The sequence below is a fragment of the Suricata suricatta genome, chromosome 5 (genome assembly GCF_006229205.1).
Source record: "Suricata suricatta isolate VVHF042 chromosome 5, meerkat_22Aug2017_6uvM2_HiC, whole genome shotgun sequence".
Classification (NCBI taxonomy): Eukaryota; Metazoa; Chordata; class Mammalia; order Carnivora; family Herpestidae; genus Suricata; species Suricata suricatta.
The window spans coordinates 107,459,589-107,471,855 of record NC_043704.1 but is presented as its reverse complement, the minus strand read 5'-3'; the positions used below and the strand labels follow the sequence as shown (position 1 = coordinate 107,471,855).

Here is a 12,267-nt window from a genome sequence, read left to right as displayed (position 1 = left end):
CAGATACTATTTTTGCAAACAATAGGGACCAAGTTATTCGATCGCCAGTCATGGGCAAATGATACTGTTTGCATCTGAAAGCTATATGATTATCCTTATATTCAATATTTTAATTTTCATAGGCCCTAGCAATTAAAGAAAGAATTGGCTATCCTGATGACATTATTTCAAATGACAACAAACTGAATAATGAATACCTTGAGGTAAGTCTCTATGAAGACTGTGCTAATGATCCCTGGGGCTGGTGGTGATGTCATCTGCCGCTGTGGGGTGCCCGGAATCATGTGAAGTGGCCCAAGGCCAAAGGTCTTCTTATATAAAAGCCTTTTCCGCTGAACCCAGAACTTGTGTTTTAGTTTTAGCCTTTTGTTTCATTGGCCTGGTTCATATTTGGTTCTTGTGATCTTGGTCTCCATATATTCCATTGAACAGTAGTGGGAAAATCTCATGGCCTTTAAAGAGCATCAAGGTGTGGACATCAAAGGGACGAGCAACAGGCAGCACTCAGGCTCCTTATCTCCTCTGGTGCAGGCCTAAAAAGTCACGTCTTCAGTTCCCTTCCACTTTCCAATTAGTCCTCCACTGGATGAAAACCAGGTTATGCCTCTGTATTTACGACATAAAGCAAAACAAAAGGTACCATTTGAAAACCAGAATCACTTTTATTACCCTCTGGTAATGTAACAATGAAAAGAGAATAGGATTGATTAAAGTCACTGCAGTATTGATTTCAGACCCAGCTGAGGATCCTGTTGCTCATCTTGTGGTCCCTGCAACTACTTGAGACCCTGGTGACAAGCTGATCCTTGCCGAGAGCTGGGGATGTCAGTGATGCCTAGTCCATTGATTACTGGCCTAACATGGTGGTTTGCAAGCCACAGTGTCCTAGTCTCTCTTTACATTTGTAGAAGAGCTTGACTATTTCATGTAATGAGCTGGCTTCAGCATGAGTCCTGGGGTCCTTTGTGGCAGGAGTCTGATGGCTAAGAGCATAGACCCACAGGGAACTTCTTAGGTTCAAATCCCAGCTCCACCATTCACTAACTTAGGCAAGTGACTTAATTGTCTGCCTTGGTTTCCTCAGCTTTAAAATGGTGATAACAGCCCATCTTCATAAGATTATTATAAGGATTAAAAACATGTAATACTATAAAATGCTGAGAACATTGCCTGGCACATAGTAGGTGCTAAATAAAAATGTGCCTTGATCTCATCTGTCATGTAAGGGTTAATATCAATATAGGAGAGCTCATCTGACCCTCGGTTTGTTTGATTAGTTACAGAAGAATAGACTAACATAGTGACTCAGAGCAACAGTGACCTGTTATATAGAACTAGGCTAAATGGAATTAAATCTTTCTTTGGTAAGTTTTAATGCTCTCCATTAACTTTATTAACTGATACCATTTAAGACAATATCCTCTATGTTTTTTTAACAAAATTTTCACTGTTTTTCCCAAAACCTTTTATGTAATATAGTTGAACTACAAGGAGGATGAATATTTTGAGAACATAATTCAAAACTTGAAGTTTGGCCAAAATAAACAACTAAAGAAGCTCCGAGAAAAGGTGGACAAGGATGAGTATGTATATTCCAGTTTCTTATTCGTTCATTCAGAAAAGGGGCTTTTCCGGTCTCATTGTTGGGTTAATAAAAAGAACTTGACTTAATGTTAATGTTAACAAAGTTCAATATCCTCCTTCAATGGAGTGAGTACCCCTAAGAGCATCCAAGAATATCACACTAAAGATGGGTCAAAGGTTTAACCAAATTTTGAAGTTTTTTATTAATGTGGCCTCAGGCTACCTCATTTCTTTGGTTTCCTCTCATCTTATTGTCTATTTCCTCTACTTTGTGGACAAGTTTCTCAAGAACCCAGAGCTCCCGCAAGCCTTCTCTGAGGTGGTGCTTGCGGAACTCAGAGTTACCTTGTGCCCACAGCCCCACCTGTTTTCAAGGGGTCAGTCAGCCCACAGCTACGTCCCCTTCTAGACTGCTCCATGTGACACTCTTATCAACCTTGTGGCCGCCAAATAGAGATAGTGTGAGTCCCTTGAAATGCTCTTAATCTCTGCTTATCAGTGGCATTGTTACTCCATGTTAACATCAGTTTAGTGTTTATTTTTCAACTAAATGGTGTGTCCAACCCAGCATGTCTAACATACTAACATCAACATGTGTGTTTGAGTGCTTAAAGCCCTAGAACTGCTTATGTTCACCTTTTCTTGCTGGGCTCTTAGCTTCCAGAGAACAGGGGCTTTTCCTTTTGACTGTTCAGCACCATACTGAACACATGGAAGATTTTGTTAAAACTGAGTTAAAGAATGAGTGAGCAAATAAAAAAGAAATGTACTAACTTGATCCGTGTGGTAAACGACAAAATAACAGCACAGTGAGGTGCTTGGTTTATTCATGCTTTCATTTATTCTTTTCTTTATTCATTTATTAAACTAATATTTTAGAATACTAAGTCCACGTGTCATTGAGAACTGGGAGAATCACAAGGGAACTTTGGTTATATTACATTACATTACAACAGCAGAGGGTAAGAAAGATGTGATATGATAAACTCTACCACTAGGAGAGAAATGTTCCAGGAAAGGTACAAAGTGATGTGGGACTGTTTGATGACAGGCTGTTCTTTTCTCAGTTAACTAAGTACAGGTTGGGCAAAATTCCTAGGTGAAAATGCCAATACATTTCAACCTCTATATAGCGTTTTGAACCCGTCAGGTGCCCTGAAAGAGAGATTGATTTCCTTTGCTGACCTCTGGGTTTATACTGCAGTAAATGTGTTGTGTGGTGCTAACAAGAGGGCTGCAAATGTCAGAGATGTTTAGCGTCCTAGCTGGCCAAAAAGGAAGAAGAGTGGGTGCGTATGGTTTGTGTTGTAATTGGCTGTGAAACGCTGTTTCAAGAAACCCACAAAATGTCATCAAAAAAGAAGATTCAGTGGGTAAATTTATAATCTGAGAAGTTTCTTACAAGTCTGATTTTTTTCTTTAAAGATACATACACTTACATTTAATAATTGTTAGTACTGTGTGAAATGTCTAGAGAAATACTGTCAAATAGGGTTTCTGAAAATAGCCTAAATAACTTGCGCCTGTATGACCAGAAGATTGTTTCATAATTTTCAAAATAGTTGTTGAATTATGGCTTGATGTTTTCTTTTGAACTTGATGTAGTCCAAAGTTCGCTACTTAATTGTTTTGTAATCTGGTTTGCATTTTTCATTCCCTTTCATCGTATGCGTTGCTTTTCTCTTGAGTCCCTTTCCCTGACAATAATCACAAGTGAGAGCTGTGTACACTGTCTTAATGACTGTTTGGCCAGTAGCGTGCATAGCTCAATAGAACGTTTTAGATCCTTCCCATGAGCTTCTGAGAGTCATCATAAGTGCAAATATGACTGCTAAGGTCTTCTCTGCCATGTCAGGCTAGATTCCTTTCTCTTCTTCTGCCTGTGTACCGAGTACAAGGGTTCTAAACTCTGGCTGCACAGCAGAGAAACCCGAGGAGCACTGGAAATAGTACTGAGGCCCCAGTTTCGCCACCCTTGCCTGTGATGTACTTGCCTGTGGCTGGGGTACTGGATTCTTTTTAAGTACCACCCGCCCCACAACTTCAAGTAAGAACCTCTGAGTTAGTGTTAGTTCCCTTTTGTCAATGATACCCTTCCTATTTGGTTTTGTGCCATTTTTTTTTACAGGGTGATACTTTAATTTGGCAGGTTAGGTTTAAAATTTATTTTTTGTTTTCCAAAATATTTGACAGTGATCACATCAAATCATTAAGACTGTGGGATACAACATAATGAAGTTCCTCATATTTTTTTGAGGTTTCTTGTAGTGACAGTTTCAGACCTACTTTGTAATTGTTTAATAGTAATAAGGTCACTATGTTTTCCCTCGTTTCTTATGTATACCGAGTTCAAATCCTCACTGTGCCTGTTCAGGGAGACACATCTACTGCTACAAACGTAATTTGTAGTTACCTCTCAGAGAACTACATTTTCAGATGCTTAAGTCCTCACACCTAAGGTCTTACAGGAGAAATAGGTACCCATGACCACAAGTGATGGGACAGAGATGGGAAAAACTATGGATTATGTAGGGTTTATATTACAGGGTATTGGAAAGAAATGATGCATTAAATGTTCAAGGCAGCAACCAATATGAAATAATTCAGTCAATTAATCAAATAATAAGCTTCTGGAACTTTTTTTTTCTCACTGGCAAACTCCACATCTCCTCTTGGCATCTTCTACCATCATCCTGACCACTGAATATTTGTACCTGGCTCAGATTCGTTTCCTGAGCTTCCAGCCCACACGGTTAGCTACCTATGAGACATAAGCATAGGTATTCCACAGACCCTACAGACACAGCATTTGCCATTTGGGACAAAAGTGGATCATCTTTCTCCCCATATCCTCATATTTCCCTGTATTTTCTAGCAACTTTCATCTTATTACTATCAAGACAAATCAGGCACTCATCATCCTAGACTGATCTCTTTCTCTCATCTTTGACATCTACAGTAATATCTACTACTGATCCCCATTCAAAACCAAAGGTTTATATCTACCAGCTGCTAATTAAAGATTATGTAGATATGGCCAGGGTGTCTCCGTATTACCATCTCCATGCTCACTGACCAAATTCAGGCATGTCTCATTGTTCACCAAAGTTATTACTAATTTTCTCCTAATTTTATCACCAATCATCTTACTTTCCTTCAGCTCATTCTCCTTACCATCACCCTAGAGACTTTTCTAAAGACACAGAATGAGTCATGGTATTTCCTGATGAAAACCTTTCAGTATATCCCTGTTGCCTGTCTCATGGTCTGAGGCTCTTCACTCTTCCCACTAGCTCTCCAGAATTCCTTTACATTCACCCTGCCTCACCCCCCAGCCACCCCAGCATGGCCCAAACCTCCAGCCATAGGAATAACTCTAAGTCATTGCTCCATCTTTTCTTCCTCGTTGTCGCTTACCTTGGATCACCCTTTCTGCCCTTGTTCATCTAACAGAAACCTACACATTGCTGGACTCAACTAGAACATTCCTTCCTTATTCATAGCACCCCACTGCATCTTGCTCTTCACCTCGTGCCTGCACTAGCCTTTGTCAAAAGCAGAAACCAGGTATTTATGTCACCAGAGCCTGAACACTGGTGAACAGAATGTAGACCCTTTCTCAGTGTTTCTTGGGTTAGGACATGATACATTAGCGATTCGTGATCATGCTGATGAAGTTAAGTCAACTGCTAAGGTAGAGTGTGTCACATCTAAGCGTTTCGCCATCATGGTCGGTGAAGTTATGTAACAGCTCTCCGCTGCTCTCTCTGTTTAACAGATTCAAAACATTGAGAAAGGCCGGAAGTCAATATGTGATATACCTGATTTAATCATTTTGCTAAAATGAGTAGGTGACACTGCAAAGGGCAGGGATTTAAATTTGTAAAGCTTGGTCCATGGGGTTTCTGAGTGCCTAGTGTTTCCAAAATTATCCCAAACATTACGTTCTCTGGGTTTTGGGTACCAGTTTGTAAAGAATTTCAAATATGTCATCTTATCAGATAGTAAAAGTGATAAACTGAGAATGTAATATCCATGATGATTTTACTGATTATTCACTTAGAGTCGATAGAACATAAACCTCTAAAGAGAGAAAAAAATGTATAAGAACAACAACGGAAAGAATTCCTTTTCTTGTTTTTTAGACTTGATGTTATTTTGTTAGTATCTCCGGACACAACTGTCTGTAATATAACTGTGACGTGGCCATGTTTGTGAATCATGACCACTGAGCCGTGGTGTTACTTACCACGAACTACAAAGACTTATTTCATGGCTTCATCTTTCCTGCTGTTATGCTTCAAAATAAAAACACAGAGACATTGACAGGAGCCAGTTCAGTAAGCACTTTATTGAGCAGCTGCAACATGCAAAGCACTGTGCCAAATAAACACTGTAAAGGATATAGATGCATAAGATGTGGCCCTGGACACAGGAGCTCACACTCTAGAGAAAGAAGCAGGTAGCAGTTAAATCTGATAAAAAGGCTGAGTTTGCTTGATGCTGTTACAAAGAAACAAAGTGCTAGAACAGCACTTTTTTAAAACCACCATTAAACCTTTACTTATTAGTAGAACATTCTCTAGAGGCAACATGTCAGCATTTAAATTAATATTGACATGAACAGAAGATTCACTAGAAACAAAACAAAACAAAATGATTGGTTCATCTGTCTTCCCCTTCATTGCTTCAAGCCTGCTGTTTTTTCTAATCTGGGCTCGCTGGGCGGTGGTAATCCCCAGCAGCCCAGCAGCTGTGGCTCTGTGTGTTTTTTCCTGAAAGGCCAACACCACCAAGAACGGCAGGGAGGTTGGTACCCTGTGAAGTGACACCATGGTTTTGCCACTGCAGTGAGTCACTAACTCTCTTGCAGTGTCCCAGTTCTGCCACTTCCTACCTGTGGCCTTTTAAAAAGCATGGTTTTCTTATTTGTAAAATGAGCAGGTTGATTTAGACCGTATAACATCTCTAAGATTCTAAGATTCAAATCCTGTGGGCCTAACTGTGAAGTTTCGAGAAGAGCCAAGAAGTTTTCCTCCTTGGTTTCTACACATCATGTGACTTAAGAGAAAAAGGGCATGCTCTCCAGAGGTAGTGAAGTAGCTCACTTCTTTCTAAAATATCCCTTCTGATTTTTCCCCTTCACTGATATTTCTAGAGCCAGTCTCCTTTCTAATGAAGTCCTGTATCAATGAGCTTGGTTATCAAAAGAAAAATAGTATGCAGGGCTATTATATTATATGTAATATAATATATTCACATATATAATATAATATAATATAATCAATATATTATATGGGTAAGTGAGGTGATATAGATACGGTGTTGGTAGGAACTGGCCAGGGTGGGTGTGCAGAGGGCTGAGACTTGAGACACAAATGAGTCTCCACGAGCACAGATATATGAGGACGACTTGCAAAAAGATTATTTGGTTCATCAGCACTACCGAGCCAGGAAGATGGAATAACAGATAGACTAACTTCGGACAAACCATTCTCGTTCCCACATAACTGCCATAGAAGGCTCGTGCTCTGCACATGTTGTAATAGGTGAAAATTTTAGATTTCCATCTTTTAGGCTCCCAGTAAACTGCCAGGCTTTGTGGTTTTCTGCTGTGTTTGGGGGCTATTAGCAAACCATATTAGCTCAGTAAAAACATTTCTGCTTTTTTTAATTAAGTTTTTATTGCAATTTCTGTATGGTTAACATAAAGCATTATATTAGTTTCAGGTGTACAATATAGCAATATAGTGATTCAACAGTTCTCTACATTTCTCAGTGCTCATCATGATAAGGGTAAAAACATTTCTGCTTTTTAATTAGCACCCAAGGAAAGCTTTGAGGTTTTTTTGTTTGTTTGTTTGGTTGGTTGGTTGGTTTTGGTTATTTTTAGAGAGGATGGGAAGTAGAAAAGGGAATTAAATAGTTTAAAGGTTGAAGTTTTAAATGAAGAGAATCTTGCAAAAGAATTCTGGGTCTTTTACACTAGTGTACCATCTCGAGGGGATGATATTTCACTTGGCACATGGCTCTTGGTGGCCATGGCTCTCTACGGCCTGCACAGAAGCAGTGCCTTACACAGGCCGAGTGCCTTCTCCGTTCCCAGAATCCCAGGAGGGGAGTCCGCTCTGTTGGAGCTTGGAGGACCCATTCATATGCCAAGGCCCAAGTACGCATTGAGGGCCTATCATGTTCCCTAAGTCCTAGAGAAATGATTAAGAACAAAGAGAAATGATTAAGAACAAGTGAGACTGTATTAAACTAAAATGCCTCTGCACAGCAAAGGAAATGACAAACAGAACAAAAAAGCAATCTATGAAGTGGGAGAAAATATTGGTTAAATCATATTTCTGATAAGTGATAATCTACAAAATACATGAGACCTCTAAAACTCAGTAACAAAAAAAGTAATAAGCCAATTTAAAAATGGGTTAAGGACTTGAGTAGACCTTTGTCCAAAGAAGACATACAAATGACCAACAGACACGTGAAAACATACTTAACATCAGTAATTATCAGGGAAATGCGGGTCAAAAACCACAGTGAGATAACACATCACTGCTGTCAGGGTGACTATTATAAAAAAAAAAGAGAGAGAGAGAGAAAGAGGAGAGAAACAAGTACTGGTAAAGGGTGTGGAGAAATTGAAGCCCTTGCACACCATTGGTAGGAATGCAAAGTGGTGCAGCTGCTATGGAAAACAGTATGGAGGTTCCTCAAAAAATTAGACAAAGAACTACTGTATGACCCAGCAGCCCATTTCTTAGTATATATCCAAAAGAATTGAAATCGATATCTCCAAGAGATTTGCACTCCCCTGTTCATTCCAGCACAGATGTGGAAACAACCTGTTTCCATTGACAGATAAATGGATAAAGAAAATGTGGTAATATATGTACAATGGAATACCATTCAGCTCTTAAAGAGTAGGAGATTCTGCAATATACAACAGAGATGAACAGAACATCATGCTAAGTGAAGTAAGCCAGGCAGTGAAAGACAAATACTGCATGATTCCACTTTTATGAGGTATTTAAAAGAGTCAAATTCATAAAATCAAAGAATAGAATTGTGATTACCAGAGACTGGAGAAGAGGGGCAAATGGGGAGTTATTAATCAAAAGGTATAAAGTTTAAGTTAAGCAAGATGAGTAACCTCTAGAGATCTTCTGTACAGCATTGTACCTATAGTTTTCAACATGTTAAACTGTGTTAAGAGGAGATAGCTACTGGTAAGTGTTCTTACTATAATTTAAAGGAAGAAAAGAAATATCACTGCTTCTATGGGGTTACTGTCTAATGAGCTAGACAGACAATAGACATAATGTCAAGTTATGCCATTGCTAAGGGTTACATAGAATGGAAGAAGTTGCAGTTCTTGAAAGACCCCAAGATTATTCTAAATCAGGAAAAAAGTCATCAAAAGAAAATTCTGACAGTGCTGATTCACTCACCCATATATTTCCCAACTTGGGGATTTCTCTGAATTTGGCACATCACACAAGCGAAGGTGCACACATCTGTGCATACACACACAGAAACTTCTCAAAGACAAAAATATTGTGCCTTGTTGCCAAACTTAAAACTACATGCCACCAACTGATGGCTTCTAGGAAGAAAATCACGTTAGTGGGTTTTGTTGCATTTTGTTGAAAGAGAAGTGGATTCTTCCAATTTCACATCAGAATGGGAGTCCTGGTTCTCACCTCTCAGGGAATCCGATGAATCACTCAGAATACTTCAGTTACTTTAACAACTCTTCTGCAACAGCAGTGAATAGTTTAAGGAGGCTCCTGTGTCTTACTGTGCCCTCATCTTCAGGTTAAAAACATTGCACTTTATGGAGCAGTGGAAAGAAGTTGTACTTTGCAGTCAGGGAGGGATGGTGGGGCAGTGGAAAGTAGGACTTAGACAGAATGGGCAGCCCTGCGTTAAGGTTCTTCTTCTGCCACTTATTGTGTAAACTTAGACAACCTCCATAATACGTCTGAGCACCAATGATTCCTTTACAAACTGAAGAAAATAACATCAACTTTTGCCTTATGGGATTGTTGTGTTATCTATTGTATAATGTGCCTGTCGTGTAATTTAGGTGCTTATTAAAATAGTAGCTGTTTTTGTTATAGTCTGGTCATGATCAGTCTTCTGAAATGACTTCAGTGTAATGTATAGGCCAGCATCCTGAAGTGTATTAGGGTAAGGGGGAGACCTAAATGTGAAACAGTTTTAAAAGGAGCACTTTCAAGGAGGCAGTCCAAAATGGCAGCCTAGGAAAATCCTGAACGCCCTTCATTCCATGGACTGAATCTATACTTCCAAATGAAACAATTATTTCCTCCGATAAAGACCTGAAAACTAGCTGAACAGCTTCTTCACAACAGACAGTAAAAGGGCCAATTTGAGATGGGTGGGAGAGACAGATTGGTGGTCTTAACAAAAACCCCATCCCTGGTGCCCAGGGGACCCACAACTGGGAAGGGGGGCTTTCACTAATACAGAGCTTCTTCCTGAGGACTGAGGAGAATGCTCCCCACATCAGGCACCCAAACCTGTGGGACCTGCAGTGGAGAGAGATGAAAAACAATGGGACTCAAATCCAAGAAACCCAAAGGGATAGGGAAAACTGAGATAATTATCTTAAAGGGCTTGCAGGCAGACTCCATTCACTCCAGGGACCAGCGCAAAAGCAGCAGTTTGAAAAGTGAAGGAGATTTGTTCACTAATCTTAACACATCGGCCAGAAGAGCATGGGCCTTTGGGGACTTTCTGGGGACACAGGCATGGGTGGGCACCAACTTTCCTTGCTTTCTCTCTCTCTCTCTCTCTCTCTCTCTCTCTCTCTCTCTTTCTCTCTCTACCTTGATAGCATAGGTAGGAGTGCCTTAGTTCTGTGTTATTCTGCTGCGTTGCTGAAGTCAGCAAACATATGCAGGACACACAGGGGATGCTCCCTAATTACCTGGCTCTGGTGGCCAGGGGCTTGGGTTCCTGGATCCCAAGGACTGTAACAATCTGAGGGATGCTTTTTGGCAGGCAGCCATCCCCAGGGCACTACACAGACTGTAGACCAAAACACAACTCCAGTATTTCTGTGTAAAAGACCTATTTATTTGTCCAGGATCTTCAGTCTGAGGGGCAGATTTCAGATTTGCCACAAATCTATAGGCTATGGAGATGCTCTCAGGGAATGTAGGTTGGGGGCTACCATCTTTGTGCTCTTCCTCAGCCTCACTACGTCTCCCAAGTATCTCCCAAAGAGGAGCTTATACACTCTTCAGAAGCCTCAATTTTTGTAACTATAGGCCAGCGACACCTGCAGATCAATTGGTCTAAAGGCCAGCAGTATTTACAATTGTGGTCCCTCAAAACAATGTATTTGCATACTTTAGAACTGCTGTCTCAGGAGCTTCCAGTTAACCTCAAACTGCATGCTAAATGAGATTCCTGCCTTTGGAACACTGACAAGTCTTGCCACACCCTCAACAACTGGGATCTATGAAGAACAAATGAGGTTGCTTTGATTCCTACAAAGGCTGAGAGACAGGAAAGACCTAGGGCAAGGTTGAAAGATAAGTTTCCTCTCCTACACAAGGCCACTCCTTCAATACTTCAAAGGTAGTTGTTTTGCCTAACACATAGAAACAAGCAAAAAGAGTCAAAAAAACGAGAAAGCAGACAAATAGGTTCCAAATGGAAGAGGATTAAAACCTCAGGAAGGGGCGCCTGGGTGGCTCAGTCGGTTAAGCCTCCGACTTAGGCTCAGGTCAGATCTCACGTTCCCGTGGGTTCAAGCCCCGCATCAGGCTCTGTGCTGACAGCTAGCTCAGAGCCTGGAGCCTGCTTCCAGTTCTGTGTCTCCTTCTCTCTCTGCCTGTCCCCCTCTCGTGCTCTGTCTCTCTCTGTATCAAAAATAAATAAAACATTAAAAAAAAATTAAAAAAAAAAAAACCTCAGGAAAAAACCCTTAATGAAATGGAGTTAAATAATTTACCTGAAAAAGAGTTCAAAGCGATGGTTGTAAAGATGTTCACCAAACTCAGGAGAAAAATGGAGGTGAAAGACCCGTACAATGAAAGGACATTGATGACAGAAATTGAAGCAGACACAGATAAATGGAGAGATACTCCATGCTCCTGAATTGGAAGAATTAATAGTATTAAGATATTCCATATTACCAAAGCAATCTATAGGTTCAGTGCAATCCCTATCAAAATTCCAATGCCATTTTTCACAGAAACAGAACAAACAATCATAAATTTGTATGGAACCACAAAAAGATCCCAAAGCATTATTGAGAGAGAAGATAAAAGTTGGAGGCATCATGCTGCCTAATGTCAAACTATATTACTAAGCTATAATAATCAAAAAAAGAGTATGGCGTTGCCATAAGAGTAGATACATAGATTAGTGGAACAAACAAGGAGCCCAGAAATAAATCCACACATATATGGTAGATAATTCATGACAGAAGAGGCAAGAATATACTGAAAAAGGACAGCCTCTTCAATAAATTGTGTTGGGAGAACTGAATGTCCACATGCAAAAGTATAAAACTAGAGAAGTGCACCATACACAAATTTACCTCAAAATGGTTTACTTACCCTGCTTACTTTACTTGAATGTAAGACCTGAAACCATGAAACTCTTAGAAGAAAACCTAAGCAGTTGGCTCCTTGACATTGG

At 40.1% G+C, this 12,267-nt stretch overlaps 1 protein-coding gene across 1 annotated transcript in view; it reads left to right on the top strand.

Moving 5' to 3' along the window:
- MME (membrane metalloendopeptidase) overlaps positions 1-12,267 on the top strand; it is a 96,665-nt gene that overhangs the window by 58,742 nt on the left and 25,656 nt on the right. The window contains exons 15-16 of the mRNA XM_029940015.1: positions 123-203; positions 1,480-1,583. Of these exons, the coding sequence (XP_029795875.1) occupies positions 123-203; positions 1,480-1,583 (185 nt within the window). The remainder of the gene's footprint in view (positions 1-122; positions 204-1,479; positions 1,584-12,267) is intronic.